The sequence below is a fragment of the Lepisosteus oculatus genome, chromosome 22 (genome assembly GCF_040954835.1).
Source record: "Lepisosteus oculatus isolate fLepOcu1 chromosome 22, fLepOcu1.hap2, whole genome shotgun sequence".
Classification (NCBI taxonomy): Eukaryota; Metazoa; Chordata; class Actinopteri; order Semionotiformes; family Lepisosteidae; genus Lepisosteus; species Lepisosteus oculatus.
In genome coordinates this window covers 10,539,422-10,559,456 of record NC_090717.1, presented here as the reverse complement: position 1 = coordinate 10,559,456, position 20,035 = coordinate 10,539,422, and the positions used below count along the sequence as shown (strand labels likewise).

The window sequence follows — 20,035 nt, the reverse complement described above, 5'->3', positions numbered from 1 at the left end:
AGGATAAACAAATTCGAGGGATACTAGGAATGTACTAGAAAGGATAGCAAAAGCATAAGGTGGCAAACAGGAGCATTTATAGCAAAAAGTCAATGAGATGAGTGGCTGACAGTTTACTGACATGTCTAATGACTATTGTCATCCTAACTCATTTTTGTCAACTTTTCAATGGCAAACTGCTGAGAACCAAACTGCTATACTGCAGATAAAATGACTTATTGGTTATATATCAATTTATTCTGTATGCAAGCTCATCTTTTCCAAAGCTGTCTTCATTTCAGTAACATTTTAAGTACAGAAGTTCAAGAAGAGTAGAATCTTTACGCTTTTAACGCCACTCAGATAAATGCATTTGAAGGACTTAGTGCTAATCTTTGCGTATGCTCTTGAAATCATTTCTGTTATCTCAAAAGGCAGTCTTTTGTGATACAAAGCATCTTTGTATCATAACGCTGAATAAAAAGGCTCAGACTATGCTTTCAGCTCTCAAACCAGTCTCTGGGATAATACAGTACATTCTGGTATTTAATAACATCTGAATAATAAAATGTGCAGCTAAGGATGAAATAATAAGGTAAACAAAACAGATTTCCCTCTGGACTGCTCTTCTCTAGCATTGTGATATCAAACGGTACAGAAAAAAAGTCAATTAAAATTTTCTTTGAAATGTAATTTTATAGATCTGGGTCTTTTTTATTGTATTCTTCTTCTTCATTTCCCCTGGTATCAAAATGACACTCTAGTCTGGCATGAAAGGTAACCACTGTCGCAGATAGTAGCTTCTAGGGGGCGCTATGATCTGGCAAAGCAACGAAGATACTAGGAGCAATGGTTCACAGCAGCCAAATTAGGAACTTCAGTTTCTAAACAAGGAAACAAATTTTGGTTTGTGGGAAGGACAGCAGCATCTGGGAAAACACCTGATTTCAAAACATACTACTAAGCCCAAAAAGGTTCAAACATGCATAAAAAAGTATACTTCACTGTTGCATGTTCTGTTACATCATAACGGTCCTGTCCCCTCACAGCTCGCTACGGCAGTGACTTGCAACATTTTCTCTGAAAGCTACGCAAGAACAGGGGGCTGCTTTCAAGCTTTGCCCATGCGGTGCCTTCAGGCTGCGGTATTTGGAAAGCAGTGCAGCATTTCAGGGCAACGTGAATATCCTCTTTCTGTAGTTTCTGAACTCCCCTCCTGAGGACCCGGTAACAGCCCAGGTAATTTGATAAAAGCAGACCTAGTCCTGCCAGAATTCTGTTCACCGTTATCAGCCCAGTTCCCAGCAGATATGGTGTCTGAAGTCGGCCCTATCCAGGACCAGCACTGATACTAAACAGGTGATCTCAAAAACACAATTTTTCCTTATTTAAATCAGGGTGTGACTGCACATTGAGAAAACTACTAAAGAAAATCTGCATTTTGTTTATCATATGTACTTCCATTATTTATACCCCTTTCTAATTGCACACAATGAGCCCAGAAACCACCAACCTTGAGACGCCTTTGCATCAGAGGGGCGAGGCGTCATTAAAGGAGAATTAAAATAATTTTTTTCTCACATTTGTTCAAGTGCAAACATGTAAGCTGAGGCATTTTGGAAAAGATTTACTGTACTTTCTCTCTAAATCGTGCCAATTAAGATAATGCTCTCACTCGCTTACTATTACAGCTTGTTTCTCAGCGACTGAGCAAGAGCTTCAGAATCCCAGCCCACTCTGGAACAAGACTGAAAAAGGTGTACGGGATTCCAACAGTAGGTACTTCACTTACTCTCCATTGCTCAATACCGTGTTTAAATGTTGTATACCCAGGCAAATTCATTGTCCAGAACTGACATCCCCCCCCCCCCAAATACCCAGAATAACATTCTGGAAACATGGTAAAATCTGAGCCCTAAAAGCAACACTGTTTACCCGACTGTCCCCCCTCCCCAGCCCTTGAGACCCCGGGTATTCACCATGGTTTTGCAGCGGGGGTCACCATCGGGGTCAGTGAGGTTGCCTCCGTAGCAGGCGGGCAGCTGGTCTGGGTCAATGTGTTTCCGCAGGACCTCCTGCCAGTTAGCTGTCCGCAGACAAAGGGACAGTTAGCAGGAAGCCCAGGATAAAAAGGCCTTGTGGGGCGGGAACGTTTCATCTTCTGTCTTCTTCAATGAGGAAAAGCGTTAAACCTTTACATAGCCATGTATGCAGTATGACATTCACCGATTTGTGCTGAAGAGCTAAAGAAAACATCTCTTAATGGTTATGATCTAGCAAGAGACCATGCAGCTGACAATAAACAAAATGGCCTGTTTCACCTCACTTTGTGGATTTTTCTGTCACAGATATAAAAAGATAAGCAACTTTTCTGATAATACAATGCTGGGGCAAATTGATCCATTAACTTTCCTTTGTTCCAGCTAGTGCTACAGTAAAGACTTCAAAAGATGAGTTTTTGATCACAGCAATATAGCTGTGCTTTCTACAGATACATGTCGTTACTTCAAAGACAAAAGCAATAAAGAGCAGTTGTTTATAGCTCTCATTGCCAGTAAACACTACACGAACTGAATGAATAAGTGATCATACACATATTCCAACATCGACAGCAAGACAGCAGTCAACCCATTTCGAGTGAAGCACTGATCTCACCTCCCAATACCACAATCTTGCGGCGAGTGTCCTCACTCAGGAAGTGCTTGATGAGATTGTAGGCCACAGGGAAGAGTTTGGGGGCTGCAGAAAGGGTAAGAAATTCAGTGGGGTTTCTAACAATGCTTAACTTTCAGGTTAAACATTATTTCACTTTAACTTTCAGGTGGCAAACTGTACTTCATCATGCAGGACTGGTGCTCTGAGGACTGTCTCTTCCAGTCGCACTCCAGCTCAGAGCGAGCATTTCTGTCCCTGCCTGACCACTCAGTAAGGGTTAAGTTCACATAGAAAGGTACATACAGTCTAGTAACCCCAGGACTTCTCTTTGTGCTAACTCTCTATTCTAACACAGACCAATTCTGACTCCAGAGATCAAGGATATAAAATTAAATAACAGAACTGTCTCCAAAGAACATGAAAAACATTAAAAAGTAAAAAGCAGAAAATACTAAATCCCAAATTCTAAACAACAATTATTCAAGGCTTATTCACATCAAGCAACAAAAACACCAATTCAGTCAAATCCAGTCCTCCATAGTCAAATGACATGCTACCTAACAGGAAAAAAGATATTAATAGATACAAACAAATGTAAATGTATCCATCTGAAGAACTATTGTTCAGTGACAATGCAGGCCAGACCCCAGGTGACAGTGTACACTCTGCTGATGTTTCTGCTTTGTTATAGCTCTTCAGACACATTTCTAAATACTTCAAAACTGCAACCTAGAATTTTTACTAGGACAAATTTTCAAGTGGTCATGAAACACAGAAACAGATGCGAGAATGAATACGTAATTTTTCTCAACCAATAGGATTTACCCGTTCTCTTTGTTACTTACTTTGATTATATAATTATTTTGAAACGCCCAGTACTTTTTTAATTATGTCAAATATGCATTGTACCCTGAGCATTTTTATTTTGCTTCACCAGTCTGGACTGGAGGAGTGTTATATACCCCATTCATCGTCATGCTTTTCGTGGGGCTGTTAACTTTATGAGTGAATATTCCAGCACAGGGAGATTTTAAAAGGCCCCTTGTCGCTGACTGCCAGGAAATACCCACCTTTAATTACAAACAGCCTCTTAAGCCCCTCTGGGTAATTATCCTCAAACATGGTGAGGACCTGCAAAGGCAGAGAGAAGGGAATAAGGCCAGGATCACAGCCAGCACAGCTCGAGTGAGACTAGTTTGGGAAACAAGGGGCTCAGGAGAGGGTGACAAGAGGCTTTTCACTCACAACAGAGGTATTTTTCATGGGGTGGTTTCCGAGTAGGGATAATGTTCTTTCAAAGAGAGAGACTGTGCAGAGACCACATTTAACTGGATACTCTGTGTAAAAACCCAGGAATCTCAAACTCAATTCCCAAATGTATAGGATAGAAATGAGAAAATAAACGCCAGGCCAAGTTCTCAGGTACACTGTTGATCTAATTCCTTACTTACCCGTACAATTTTAATACTTCTAACCAGTCTCTAAGGTCACTGCCCCTTTAAGAAAATTAGTCATTTGAGTAAACATGAATAGCTAAAGAATAGCCTACATTAAGTCTTATTAGGAAAATAATTAGAATAATTGCCTGAGTTCTCAAGTTAGAACAAAAAACACAGGAATTCTGGGTGGCATAACTAGCACTTCTCAGCACTTCTCAGCCATGTGTTTTTGTGCATATTTTTTTAACACGGTTTGTTTTTATGGCCAGTTTTATGTTTTATGTTTTTATCACCAGAACTTTTTCTCCCTACCCCGTGGTGCTTGAGTTTTTACCATTCCTAATGCAAGAAATTAATACATTGTTTATGGCTAATAAACTGATCTGATCTGGTCTGGTCTGAGTAGTGCTCAGAGCAGTGTCAGTACCTCTCCATATGCCTCAATGGCTGGCTTCCAGAGGTGCTTCAGGCCCAGTCCTTCACAGTCATAGATCATGGTGATGGACTCCACATTCTTACCCATCTGAAACACACAGAGGCAAATGGTTCTGCTGTTTGGTGGGACCGTGGGGGCTGGCAGCCTTTAAGAAGGGGTGATAGTAATAAAAGGGGCACAGGGCATCGTAACTCTCTCAGTAAATGGCTCAGCTGTTATCAGTTTCCCAGCTCCGTTAAATTAAATACGTTCAATATATGACAAAGAATTTCTATATTAAAGATTGGGAGTAAACATTTAAATCCTATGCAACATGCCCTTGGGCACAAATAATAAGACTGCTGTGCTCTCACACAATCTCTCACACACTGCTGCATTCTCATTGGTAATTTACAGTAAATAAATAATTGAATACATGTTATTACAATCTTAACAATTCAAGACAAGGAAGATACCTCACATCTGCCCTGTCAGAAGACTGCAACATCCTATGGAAATTACTGTTTACATCTGGTTCTGTGGTTTGCACTTTGGAAGACTACACTTAGAAAACTGCCAAACGGACTGAATACACCCAGTTATACAATGCCATGTCATCAGCTGGCTGGCTGTGATACAGAAATGTACTATACTCGTCTTTAAAACTGCAGATTTTTCATTGCATCCACTTGCAAATTAAGGAAGACCCAGAATTATTGCTATTTTGCAGTGTGTTTTTTCCTTTTTTTTTTTCTCATGGATAAAGTCTGCCAACAATGTTCATTTCTGGGGTCCTCTGTCAACCCAACCGCAGAGCATATGGGTAAGAAATGAATGAAAACGACATCTCTGCTTGGACAACACATCTCAGTGTATTAATTACAGTACATGTGCACATTCAGGAGTAGAGCACCAGTACCTTCTCCGTCTGCAGCTGGCACTCCTTCTGCAGTAACTCGCAGTCCCGCACCTTGGATTTGAGAAAGTCCTGTTTAGAGGCGGAAAGCAGGAGACCCTTGGGGTCCACAGGGCCAATCACATCGTACCAGATGGGGCTGCCCTCACTGTCATAGCCGCACATCCCTCCCGAGAGATATCGCTCGATGACCTGGACAGCAGAAACACAAGGCAGGTAGTGACCTTGCACAGCCTGACTGAAAGGACACAGACTACAGGCGACCAGCCAGGGGCTGCTCAAAATCAAATGTGCTACAATCAGTTTATGATGTTCCTCATCAAAGCTACAGAGTAATATGAGACGACATTAGCAAAACAACTTCGAAAATTAATTAAATTACTAAAAATATGGAGAATTCCCATGTGAACTTCAAAGGAGCTGACAAGAAGTTGATTCATAATACTAGAAAAGAATGAAAGTTAATTAGTTCTGATAATTTCACAATACAGTGTATCAAACTCATCTCAATAGACTCCCAATTCTGCTCGTATATGTAAAGTCAAAGCTAGCACCCATGGACAGCTGCCCATCAGTGTGGTATAGCTACATTTTCACACTTTAAAGTGAAAATAGGCCTCTACTATACATATGTACAAAAACATCTTTATGTGATTATTATGTGGTCTTTGAAAAGTGAACACCATAATCCTCAAAAAGCTCTTTGTTAGCATTTTCACCCATAGGGCTTCTGTGATGTAAATAAACCATAATCTGGTTTTATAGTGGCTTTCGGTCAAAGGGGCTCACTTTTCCTTTTCACTGCAGCTTAGTGGCTGTCCTAAAGTAGTAAATATCTTCTTACACAGTGAAAAACAAGTACCACCAACACGGGCAGCTCTGGCCTTCCTGTCTCAAGTGGCCATAAATTCAGGCTCCTGCAGAACCATCAGCGTTAGTTACAGTTTTTACCTCTGGAGGTTGCCAATCTGTAGTTATAGTGTCTGCTTTCATGTGTTTCCGGAATTCTACATGCTGAAAAAAAAAAGAGAAGCAGTCAAACCGAGTGAACTTTAACCACTACAGGATGTTCATTCCGTCCACTGCATTTAGTGTCAATGGAAAATCTATACAGTGGCTTTTTTTAAAGGGATTTTGAAGATCAAGGTGTTTCTGGGTGGGTCTTGATTTCAGTTCCTCAGTCTTGGTTTTATGAATCTGTACAAAGCTTTCAAAAGCAGTCATGTGACTCACACGTCCCTTTACTTGAGCAGTGTGGAAGATCAATAAGGCACACACCCAGGTAAGTAAGGTGGGATAAAGTAAAATTGTGAATAATGTACAAAAAAGTTCTTGAACGGGTTATATCCATCCATCCTATTTACAAGATCAAATTGCTAAATGCCTGTTTATGGTTATTTATGGTTAACGTCTTGTGCATAAACATAATTATTTTGTAATTTATAACATCATCAAGTTCATTAATCTGGGAGTTAGTTGACTGTTTAAGATCAGCACAAATGCAAAAATTGGTCAGGTTTACACACAACTTTGTGACAATAACAGACAGTATAACAGCACCAATGTCCCTGTGCTTTGTGATGACAGAAATGTCTACTAGGTTAATTTACTTTTAATTTTACTTTTTGACATTTAAAACAAGGAAATCTTCCAGGTTGGCCTTCAACCTCTGCTGTCCAGGAGGAAAGCAGGGACTCTGAAATGTGCTGCATCAGAGGGAGAAGGAAGAGATCGAGGGACAGTCTCTTGGAGCAAGTTTTTTTTGTTCGGAGGAGCTTCCGATAGAGACTGACTTTTGAAAGAGAGATTATTTTTTTAAAGGCATTGTGGAAGAATTTTTTTTGAGAACTCTAGTTAGAGTTCAGTCAGATAATGGCTTTTTCGTTGAATTTTTTGTATGTGTATTTGTGTTTTGGAGTGTATACCAAACAAACTATTGTTCTATAGCGATGTGCTACTCTCTGATGTTTTGGGGTATATATAGTAGACTTGTAAAGTGTCACTTTTATAGAAAATGCCTGGATCACACCATTACTAAATGTACAGTAAATGTAAAGCTCACTTCTCAAAACGTGTTGGATATCATTACTGTTTCAAAATCCATTCATCCATTTTCAATAACCACAGGGTCCTAATCATGTTTGCGGTGTGCTGGAGCCTGGTTTCAGGGAGGACATGGTTAGCCACCAAGCCAAATTGTTATTATGAAAACCTCAGCATTATGGCACAGGACACTGTGGGCACAGCAGATAAGGTTTTGCTTTTATCACACTGGTGAAGAGAAATCCTGCCTCTCCTGCAGCATCTATGAAGCTATGTATGGGACAAAGGAGATCATTAGGCTTAAGAATCACAGCAATTATTATCTGCTCACACAGCACTGGGAAGATTATGGGTTACTTCAGGGTATAAAAAGAAGTTCTTCGACACTAGTGCACCATGCAAGAGCTAAACTTCTTCTGAAAGTTTCCAGAAATGTCCACAGTGTTACTGAAATATGTTTTCTAATGCATGAACCAATGACTCTGCATTAATCATGAGAAATGGTTCAAACAATATTTGCGACCCCATAATGAAACATGCCTTTTGAAATATTTTATTAATATGATTTTTATCCAACGACTTGTTAAGATTTAAGCAGTACCTTTTTAGCAGTCTAGCTACTCCTGTTCGACTAATAAATTATTGTATCTGCTAATGATCCCAACATCAGGGGCACACGTGCCTATATCAAGCCATACGTCATCAGAGAAGGTTTGCTAAGGTATGCTGATCACAAATGAATCGATTTAATTCAGATTAAGGGAGATTTACAAAGCTGGTTCTTATAAAGCTGAAGCTTAATATGACACTACACAAGGTTTCTACATAAAAGCTAGGGGATTGGAACTTTTAATTAGTCTGACATTTAGATTCAAGCTCTTTCATGTCACGTTTATGCCCACCAGAAAATAATAAAGCCCTGTTATGTGGCTTCAGAGTTTCAAGTTTTATAGATCCGGAAATCTCATGGAATAAGGGATTTGGAGGGAATCTGTTGCAGACCCAACCAGGTTTATAGGATTTAGGAGTCCATTATTTTTAAGATGTCCCAATAAGGCATATTTGCAAATTTGTTTTCCTTTGCATTTGGCATCTTACAAATGGGGTTTTGTAAATTGTGGCCTTTCCATAATTTCACTGGTGAAGTGGAAATACTTCACAATAAAATAATATTTTGTGTAATAAAAGCCAGAGGTAATAACAACAATATTATATAAATCGTATTATACAGTTTAAACATGATAAAAATCAATGGGAACCAATCTATAGGAACATAAAAAATATTACTATATGTAGTCTACCAAAATCCATGTTAATGCACGCTTCCTACCCTATCCAATACTCCCCCCCCCCCCCACACCCTGTATGTATGCACTACACCCTGTGGAGTTCAGTGCAGACAGCACTGCCTTGTTTGACCATTTCTGTGCTTTTGGGTAATATCCTCACAAAGCAGTGTCGTGTCAAGGTGAGCCTGCGAGAGGCAGCACAGAGAAGGAAACTCGTAAGATTACGACATTGGTGGGAAAATGTCAGATGGTCCCCGGCATCCAAGTGCATCACATTGATACTCTTCACAATCACCATTTAGATAAGATAGAAGAAAGATACATTTTTAAAACGTATGTACTATATGTAAATGCCACAAATGTTTAGGTTTATGCTTTTATTATACAATATAACTTTTTATCACATTCTCATTTCATACGCAGGTTCTGTACAGATAAGGCCATTCATTTGGGTGTAATAATATAGGTATGTAGGTACCAACTGGTAGCTTTGATGGCTGCATTCACATATCCCATATCACATATTCATTACACAAGATGTCACATTTCTCCAGTGTGGACTTGCCTAGCGCTCCACTTTGAAGAAACCTCAGCTCTGCACGAGACACTTCTGTTTGTGAGTGCTTTTCAAGAACCCCAAACAAAAACATGCCTTACCTTTCTGAGCATCGCTTCTGCTTTCTGCACATTGAAGTTTCTAGCTGTAAGTAGAAGAAATAAATTGCAATCATTAAAAATGAATACATTGGAATTAACACACTGCACAGCCTTCTGCTGCAGTGGTTAGAATTGTTGCCTCACAGCGTTGGGGCTCTGGGCTCAATTCCAGACCTGGGGTGCTGTCTGTGAGGAGTGTGCATGTTCTCCCCTAGTTTGCATGCGTTTTTTCCAGGTTTCTGCTCTGGTTTCCTCCCAAAGTCCAAAGACATACTAGTAGGTTAACTGGCCTCTGGGAAAATTGGTGCGTGTCTGTGTTTGTGTCCGTCTGGACCCTGTGATGGACTGGCGTCCTGTCCAGGATGTCTCCTGCCCTGTGTCCAGTGCTTCCTGGGAGACTCTGGGCCACTGTGACCCTGAATTAGATTAGTGGTTATTTAAAGTAATCAACATATATAAAACTGATAGTTATCAATAGAAATTCAAATTGACCTAAAGATAACAGCAGATAAAGCTACAAAACTACAAAGCAACACAGGGATTTTTAAAGTCAAATTAACTAAAAATTAAAAACAGATGGCCTCTGTTGAGCAAACTGAAGGCTTTGAACAACAACAAAAAATTAAAGGTATAACCATCTCAGAAGAACCTGAGCCCGTATCATTTGGCGTTCATTTTTGGATCTGGTGCATTGTCAATAACAAAATGTAGGTAGGTGGATCAAGTGTGTTTTTATCTAGTTCTATAGACTGCATAATGATAAATTCAATACCTCTGCAAACAAGGAGAGTCTGCACTGTTTTGCTTTGTTACTTATCACCTAAACCTTTACAAGTCTCCATGAATCTGTATTGATCTGAAGATCAAAGCTAGATGAAAACTGTTACACGGGAGGTAGAAAATACCCCCTTGCAAACATAAATGGCAAAATAAAACATTGCTAACAAACCCAGGTGAAGAAGAATGGGCTCAGACTACACTTTCCAGCATGCTGTGAGAGAGCCAGCCTTGAATGGCTGCTGTGTAATGCCCACAGGGTTCTACTCTTGATCAGCGAAGCTTCATGTTTTAAGGACCAGCGGAGGGGCAGCAGCATATGTCAGGGTCCTCTTGCTATATAAACTTAGGTGAAAGCTAGAGAACAAGGATAGTGATGGTTAGCCTACCTCCACCCCTACCCCCCCACAGTCAGACTTGACCTAGAATCAGCATGAAACTAAGCACCTTATACTCTCAAGGGGATTATTAGCTTACACTAGTAGTCACCAGACTGCAAGTGCAATGCCTGGAGAAAGCTGAAGATTCCATTCAGCTTCTGCACCACAGAGGTGCCCATCCATGAGGCAGACAGACTGTTGTAGATGTGACTTTGCTGCAGACACATTCTTCTGTATTTCCTTAGCACGGGCAGATGTTCTTGTCTTCCCGTTTTCCCAAAGGATCAATGTAGGAGGCCAACAGAATAAGACACCATTTCTTTCATTTGACCGAAGAACTTGTTTGACCGTTTGCAAGAACATGTGCGTTCTTGCATTTCCAGGTAGTACCATTTACCCCAAATAGCTCACTGCTGATTTTCTGGGAGACACCAAGTCTGTCTGTGTTCACATTTAAAATCTAAAATCAATCTGTTTTTCAAATGATTTTGTTACAGACACAAAACAGACACTCTGAAAGTATTAAAATGAGTAGTAGTATATTTTCTAAATGATTTCCATTATAACACTTTTGGTAGGATGAATGAGCAGAGGCATCTTTGACAACGAAGTATAGTCTAACAATAAACAGCATCTGTTACAATGAATTTATTTTCAGATTTTCAGATGCATGGTGCTCACACTTACAAACAGACCTAACAGCAATCATAAAAGCAAGATGGATTTTTAATGGTGCCATTTTAGAAATATATCATTAGTATGATCAACCCCCATTCCCCAACAGGAAATATTTCCTACAAAAAGACTGTTACAATTCCAAAGACGGGGTGGCTGATTATTAACCTCCGAAGTCGCTGGATATAAACGATGCTTTTCTGCTATTCAGCAATATCTTTCATGTTATTCTAATATGCACTGCACAGTGTGACTGACAAACAGAAAAATCTTAAGCTTACCACTGACAGAGACTCTGAACTCTGAATTGGTGCAGCCCTCAAGATCTTGTCAGATTATTGCTTTTTGCACAGGTTTGATATCTTGGGGTAGAATTTTGTGGGTTATATCTAGGGTGGCTAGTGTCGTTTTAAGAAACAAGCGTTTCTGCTGGGACTGTTGCCTCCCACAGCTTCCTGCCATATCAACAAACAGCACAACACACCACAACATAATTCTAAACAGATCTTGGATAACAGGCTTGTTGTGGACTTTCGTAGCTGTTCCTTTTTATTGCTGTCTTTTATAATACTTCCAGTGAGTACCATACAATAGCTGTACAAAGAACAATTTCCCTCTTATCTACCAGAGAGAAAAAACACTGCTCCATAAAGGCCCACCAAGCTTTCTGCAGCATGAGAAGTTTACAGGGGCACTATTGGGCATTTATGAAAAATCTGCAACCTTAGAGTGCTGTGAAATATATTATCCAGTGCATGTGGCAGCACCTAGCTGAATGACCATTAGAAATCCATACTGCTTAACAGTTCCGTAATCCTGCATTTCAGTAAACAAACATTATTAACTTTATCACTTTTTAGTGAATATCTTCAACCTTTCCAACTCTGCAGGCTACAGAATTGATTGTACGCGACGTGATCGTATGTAGATAAAAGGTGATGTTCCAATGGCTATGGTGAAGTGAGCTGCCTTTTGATCCAAGATTGACTTTGGTTAATCTTATCTCACAGGCTGGGGGGGCAATAACCTGTGTTTTCATGACCAGAGGGACAAAGAGCAAGTCAGCAGACCAGACAGCCAAAAGAGAAGAGGAAAAACCCCAAAAGCTACTGCTGACCTCTTGGAACCTCGGATGATTTGAAAACTGATAAACGATAATTTAAGGACTTTATTATTAGCCAACATGCTTATTGTACCACGCCCTGGTGCTCTGTGTTCCTCTATATGTCTTTTACTTGAATTATGCCATCTCTGAATATCAAACTGCCAAAGGTATTTTGATATTTTTCCATGGTCCCGCATTAAAGATGATTCTGAATTTCCACAAGAAATAAGACAGGCACACACCTCTGAAGTTATCGCTGTAATATTACAAAGGCTGCTAGCAGAACTGCCTGTCAGGGCACTACTGAATTCATAAAGGAGCTCTGCAAAACACAGCAATAAACTGCTTTTGGATCTAAGGTACAATTAAATAGAATACTGACAAAAATGCAAGCTCTAGTTTTCCACAGGTATTTAACACACCGGCGATTCATTTTCTAATCGCTTTTCTCCCGATTCAGGGTCCTGGGGGAGCTCGAGCCTACCCCAGCAAGGAACAGAAGCAAGTCTGCAGCGCTAAGAACATCCAAACTCCACACAGACAGCACTCTAAAACAGTCTGAAACAGAACCCAGTGCCCCAGAACTGCAAGGCAGCCATGCTAAACACTGCGCCACCGTGTCACCCATAAATATTCATCCAACTGAAACAAAAACAGAATCTTCACAGGTTACTGCCTAAATGGATATTCTTTGTTTCTGGAAGACATTTCAAGAGAACAAAGCCACTATCCTAACAAAGGCCACACTAGCAAGGGATCAGCTGACCTTTTCCAAAGTCCACTGCATTTTATTCCATTGCACAAGGTTTTGCCTGTTTAAATGTTTTAGGCGTCTCAGCTTTCACGCTTTAGGACACCAATGGCCATGAAGGGCAGAATATACCATGGGCATGGAAGAAAAGATCTGAATAACAAATATTCACTGTTTTCATGGGAATGCTGCCACTGGTTCATGCACAACACAAGGTAATCCATTAGTTGTGACCACATAATTCCCCTGGCCTGATTTAAACGTAATCATTTATCTGTAGTTCTCATTTCTGCTTGCAGGGCAACAAAAACAAAAAATGGTAGAAATATATAATCCATATTTTATGGTTGCTGCCAGGTTTAGCTGTAGTAATGGCTGTGGCAACTTTCAGTTCCTAAATGGAATGATCTATGACTGCGCATTAAAGTTTTAAAAGCAACTCCTTCCCCTGAGAGTTGTCTTGAGTTTCCGCAGTTTACTTTCCTTCTGGATGTCAGAGAAACATTTCAGAATAAGAAAGTAACTTCTGTTACTTACCCTTTTTTGGGACATTGAAAAACACTATCATTCATGTCATTTGAGTTAAAGGTATAGGCTACAGGTTAATCTATGCATCAGATTTTATATCAAGAAGTTACCCCAGCTAAATGTGTGGCAGAGCGGTACAATAGCATTTTTACAAAGCAGCAAATCCGACACTTAACCACCAACAAAACAATAATGTTTTACAGAGGAGAAGCACATCTTTGTTGCTGCACCTATATCAAAAGCTTCATTTTATACTGGAACCTGCAGTCTGTAGTTAATCATGTTGTAGTGCGTATTTAATAAGATTATAGACTTCATCATACAGTACCTCTCCTCCACCACACACACACAACTTCAGCTCATGACAGAGGGCCCTTCATCTGGTAAGCATGAATAATTACTTTGCTGTTTAGAAACTCTGGAGGGTAAAGTGGTGACAGGGGTCAATTTACAGAACCATATCCAGCCTCAGGGTTTTGGAGGACAAAGTTATACAGTGAGGTAAAATACAGCTGAAATGAGATGGGATACATTGAAGTAGCTCACATACTGTACAGTACCAACTACAAGATACCAGGGACAACACTTGAAATTAGGTGTAGAGCAATCAAAACAGGAAACAGGAGACATTTCTTTATACAGAGGATTATGGGAACCCCAATCCCAAACCAGCTCTCTAGCCATGTGATTACGTCTAATTCTGTGGGATATTTGACATTCTTGGATTATTAAAAAGCTAGCTACCATATGAGCGTGATGGGTCACATTGCCTTCTCTCATTTGTATTTTCCTTAAGATTCTTAAATGGCAAAGGCAGGACTGAAGCATCAAGTGAACGAGCATTTGGGTGAAACCAGATGAACATGAAGGCAACCAGGCCATGATTCACTGACTTTGGAAGGTCAGAGTTCGGGAGGCAGTTCTGAAATCACTTTGGAGATCTGTGGATCTTGCATGATCCTGCCACAGCTCTGGAGACCCTCCACACCTCCTCCCTTCATCCAAGATACGGATAACATTTTAAAAACCAAGGGAACAGTAAATGAACAATCAGAGGTCTTACTCTCATATCGTTCTCTAGTTTTCCTTTTTGGGGAACCCATGAAACAAACTGCAGAAAAAATGGACTGATGAAAACGACCAGTTGGCCAAAGGAGCATTAATCTGTGTAGAGTCAGTTGCCTGGGGTCTGAGTATATTGATTTCTCTGTGCATCAGATATGAAGTTATTAATTAAAAGAATTCTACACATGATTGAATCAATAGATTACCAAATTTAAAAGAAACATTTCTTACAACAGAATACTGACTGAGTTAAATAAACTGCTATCCTTCAGTTTGAAATGTTATTCCTGACCTCTTACAGAAAACAGATTATCCAGATACCCACTTTATACTGTTCCGAGACTGAACTCTAATTTTTAACTTTTACCCACATGAAGCACTCTGTGTTATCAGTACTAAAAAACCCAACGGTTAAGAGAGGGCAAAGGTGAAAAGAGACAAAAGATAAAAGGATCCTTTTTTGTTGCAGAATTGTAATAGGCCAGATATAACATAGGCTAAAACTCTGGCAGATCATCTTCCAAAACCAGCTGTGTCGGCGATATACAATATGGGTGCATGTGCAGATCCTTACACTGGAAATGTGAAGTTTTATAAACAAAGTCGGTTCCTTTCAAAGCATCTCTCTCCTGCCTCCCTCCTCCATTCCTTCAACACCAGTGAAGGCGGTCTCCGTTCTGGAGGCACTCAGGCCCTCTCACCAGTGATTTGGCAAGCGAATGACATCCCAGAGCTCCACTAGACACACTTCAGCTGTCCATTTCCTCTACAGCACTGATTCAGAAACCAAGAGCGAACTGAACTCCACTTTCTGACCACAGCACCACTCCTCTGAAGCCAAGCCTATCACTGCAGGCCAGCTGACCGACTGTGGCCACTCAGTCATGAAAATAGCCATGGGAAGAAAGGAGCAGTTCTGGGCACTCTTCAGTGCCATCATTTTTGAAAAGCGCACTATTTTCTATCTATATAAAGTATACAGTATACTGTATACAGCAGATTTTATTGTTTTATTTTCACTTCAATCGTGTTTTTTGTTCACAATTATAGTTATTAGCACTCATCGTTTTAGTCATTTGAAATCACACTGAACAAAATAAAACAGCTAGAAATGAAGGTTATGGAGCTAAGAAATGCAGCAATTTTTTAAATGGTTCAATTTTTAAATGCCTTTGCCGGCATGCCCTGGAAATCGTGTTTATGTTTAATTCACCTGCCGTAGCATCACACATTTTAGACATTTATAAGTATGAGGCCCTAATACGTACTTCAAATCTGTTATCATTTGGACATACCATCATTACTGTGCATGCATGTACCCTCTCTTTTGTATGGCAACCTAGATGCAAAACGAATCTTAACTGTTACATTTCTATATGTTGTTATGCCATTGGGCTGCTGCTGACTATTAATATGTAACAAAAATTAGGAGGAACTGAGAGAATACATCAGCTTTCAGCTGGGGATAGGGGGCAGGTGAGCACATTATGCAGTGCACTACAGTTTTGGTGCACAGCAGCCACATGACTGGAAGTGAAGTAACTAGATATAAGCATTAACCACAGAGCAAGCAATGTGATCAGCTCACAAACAACAATGACCCACAATGCACACAGACAATGAGGGACTCCAGTTCCCATAGCAATGAGTGCTTCTCACCAGCTCTGAATGATGAGCAGCTTTGAAAACACGGTCACCTACTGTTGCCAAACGCACACAGCCATTCACTTGGCTATAATTACTAGAGTTCTGATAGCCCAAAGACCTCTGCTTTCTGTACATGGTGACCAACAGACAAGGTGTTCCATCAAAGAGCTCTGCCCAAAGGATGTGAAAGATACATACGTCAACCCACAAACAGACCACAGGTAATCTCCTCAACCACCATGCCACCACTGACCAGCTTATTCATATATAAAGAATCCATACTGCAAATGCACCATATATCCATCAAAGGTTCCTTATAGTGTGGGGTACCCTAAAGGCAGAAACAATACACTTTCAGTATCTGTAATATGTATCAGTGGCACAGACACTGGTTATAAATACACGTTATTTCTACAACAGTTGACATTTGTTAAAAGCCAGTAGCGATTTTTGCCGTGAAAGTAATTTCCAGACATCTAAGATGATCCTTGAAAAATTAAGACAGTGATCTACTACAACCACGGACCCAAACAGATCTAGTCTGCCCAAAGACGGAAATCCAATGGATCCACATGAAACAAGCAAACGATTTTTTTTTACACAGTGGCCAAGGAATCAACCAGCTTACCTCTAAGCCAGCGCAGTAGGAAGTGGTCATGCTGAGCAGGAAGTTTGGGCAGAATGTCCTGAATGTTCTCTCGAAACTGACAATGGAATAGAAAACAAAAAAAACACAAATGAAATAAATTCACTTTTAAATCTGACCATGATTACAGAATTAAAAACATGTGCCTTTTCTCTCAGAATACTGTGCACATGAAAGAGTCATTTAGCATATGACTCAAAGAATCACACGCAACATGTTATAATAAGCTTATAGAGAACAGAAAAAATAAAGGTGTCAATTTTTGGAAACAGGAACAAATTCATAATGTAAATGATGCTGTATAAATATGTATGTGTAAAATTAAAATGGTACCTAATACTGTATTATATTTATAACCTACAATGTTATTTGTGGTCAAACAATGCATCAGAAAGTACTACACCACTTCTGGTCCTAAAAACACAGTGATGCTATTTCAGCATTTTAAATATGCTGTGAAGACTGTAACTCCTGGGAAGGCAATTTCACATGACAAGTGCTAAAGAAGAATATTCCAACTGACAAACTGCAATACCCAGTGTTGTTTCTGAAACTGATATGCTTGCCAACTGAAGTAGTTGAGAAAAACCTGGACTATCTGAAAGTCATGTGAAATTCCTCAGAGTGCATTTTCTGCATTACAGATGATAGTCCAGATTTTTGACAGCAATCTGGCTGCAGCTGCAGGTGTTAACATCTCCTCAAGAACAGGAAGATGGACATTAGCATTAAATGGTCTCAAAAGGTGTGGAGCTGCTCGGACACCTTTGCTGAGGACAGGAAACAAAACAATAAGGAATCACAGGTTTCCTAGAAGCTAGAAGCAGGCCTTAAGGCACTATGACACTTGCTGATGGGTTGCTAGGCAACCCACGACATTCTTTGTTGATATACTATTAGATAACATTTAATTTTTGCACAAAAATGCATTAATTTATAGTATGTTAATCGATATACTCCCTTTTTACTTTGTGCTCCCATGAATACAGTAATTTAAATGCTAAATGCATGTTAATAACTACTGTGGCACAAAAATAATAGGATGCAGACAAGAACTTATTCCGAGGGGCTTTACATAAATTGCAGGTTCGGCTGTAGATTCGCTACCTGAAAATACGATTGAAAAAATCTTCTCGTTGGCTCAACAAATACAGGCGTCATTTCCACTGTATCAAAAGGAAATGTTGCGATACAGGGTGAATGATATGTCAATTGCACAATTCAACAACAATAAATCGTTTGTCGAAGCTGAATTATTCTGTAGCGATCTTACAAACAGGTGGTCCGTTTGCTACAGTCTGGTGCAATGCACATTTTCACCAAAGAAAAAAAATCTGAATAATAAAATACACCATCTTTTTATTGGTCTGACCATACTAGGTAAGGTTCTGATCATGAATTACGTTCAGCACTTTTGAATAAGTACGTAGTCATTTCGTAATGGAACATACATTGTATATACTGTATACAGAGGGTTTTTTTCCCATTTTGACCTCGGGGACAGTAATCCCTATCCTTGAGTTCAACAGAAGCCTCACCATGACTCATATCTGCTGCTGTAATGCATAATGAATTTCATGAGGGTTTCTTTAACATGCTGGTTGGAAAACAGTGATTCTTGGAAACTTGTCCTGCATAACAAACTCACATTGCACTGTAAAATCTTTAATCACACATCGAGCCGTTTTTGTACCTAGCCTTATTTAGCTTTGCAAAAGATGCTTATCATCAGAGGGCACTTAGTTATAATTGAGATATTTCTTTAAATATCATTCACGTGTATTTCACGCAGAAATAAGGATGATTATGTTATATCATGTTTCAGATATGTAACCAAGACCGAGGAGCTATACTAAATACCAACCGCGATGGGCCAACAAAACCACTGAACTTCTAGATATTTTTTGAAGCGGAATGAAAATGATTTGTCACGTTGAAATGTCGTTTGCTATTTTTTTCCAGTCATTACAGACTGCGTCATATTAAAAGACGGTAAGGACATTTTATAACATAAGAGCTACAAAATACGCTGGTCTCTTTCAAAATACCCTCCCACCCCGTTTATGTACATGGTATATTTTTATTGTACTCAAAATCACCCATCGTTCCTACAAAAAAACAACAACAACATCTTTTTCACCTGCACGAACACATTTGTTCGTGCAGGTGAAACTTGTTATACAACCGGGATCGCGCTCCAGACACATTCCTTAAATGGGGAGACCAGGGTACTTGCTCATGACATATTTGTGGTTCCTGAGGGTATAAACAGGGAAGACACACGCAGGCTAGCCTCCGCAGTGCTTGAACATTGAAAACATGCGCAAGCACCACGACATCTGCTGAGGAACCTCTCCAAACCAAATAGCGGTCCCCTTTCAAAGAGGAAATAAAACATTTCGTTTCGGGGAATTGTCTTACCTGCGCTAAGGCTTCGGCTTGCTTCGAGCTAAGGTCGCCGGCCCTTCCACTCATTGTGCTGATTGGCAAACCTTACCTATAAATAACCTCTCTGCCCCGCTGCTCGGACCGAGACACTAGCGCTCCTTCCTACTCGCAGTAATACTGCGGCTGTCGAGGGATGGCGAGTTTTTAACGCTGGGAGCTTGGGGGCGCTGCTTTCCAATTCCAGCCAAACAACGCCGTCGCTAAGAAACGCCTTCTTAAAGCGCAAGAATTTCTAAAAAAAAAACAATACGATGCGTGCATTGTATTGAGGGTAAGAATATGGAAGATAGGGGGTTTAATACCATTTCTAGCAGAAACAAACTTTGCAAGAAGTTTAAATAACACAGTAGCTAAGAAACGCCTTCTGGGGGAGCAAGGACATTCAAAGTGCACTGTATTGCATCGCCGAAAATAACATGGAAACATTCTATAGGGTTTAAAATCTTCTCTGACATAAGAACTTTTCAGGATGAGCCTCGATTTAAGTACAAAATCGCCTTCGTGTCTTCTACATTTTTTTAAAGTTCTGCAGCTAGTGAAAACGATCGATTTTCGCATATCTGGAAAATGTCGTCACTTGGATTTTATACTTTAGGATCGTCGTGGAGGCAAGCGTTTAT

General features: G+C 40.0%; 1 protein-coding gene across 1 annotated transcript in view; it reads right to left on the bottom strand.

Annotated features, from left to right (window-relative positions):
• sec14l8 (SEC14-like lipid binding 8) overlaps positions 1-19,574 on the bottom strand; it is a 30,842-nt gene extending 11,268 nt beyond the window's left edge. The window contains exons 1-9 of the mRNA XM_006640431.3: positions 19,389-19,574; positions 16,950-17,025; positions 9,394-9,437; positions 6,356-6,418; positions 5,408-5,596; positions 4,501-4,596; positions 3,705-3,765; positions 2,635-2,718; positions 1,959-2,065 (exon numbers count right to left, since the gene is read on the bottom strand). Coding sequence (XP_006640494.2) covers positions 1,959-2,065; positions 2,635-2,718; positions 3,705-3,765; positions 4,501-4,596; positions 5,408-5,596; positions 6,356-6,418; positions 9,394-9,437; positions 16,950-17,025; positions 19,389-19,442 — 774 coding nt within the window. The 5' untranslated portion in view covers positions 19,443-19,574. The remainder of the gene's footprint in view (positions 1-1,958; positions 2,066-2,634; positions 2,719-3,704; positions 3,766-4,500; positions 4,597-5,407; positions 5,597-6,355; positions 6,419-9,393; positions 9,438-16,949; positions 17,026-19,388) is intronic.
• Positions 19,575-20,035: the final 461 nt, after the last annotated feature.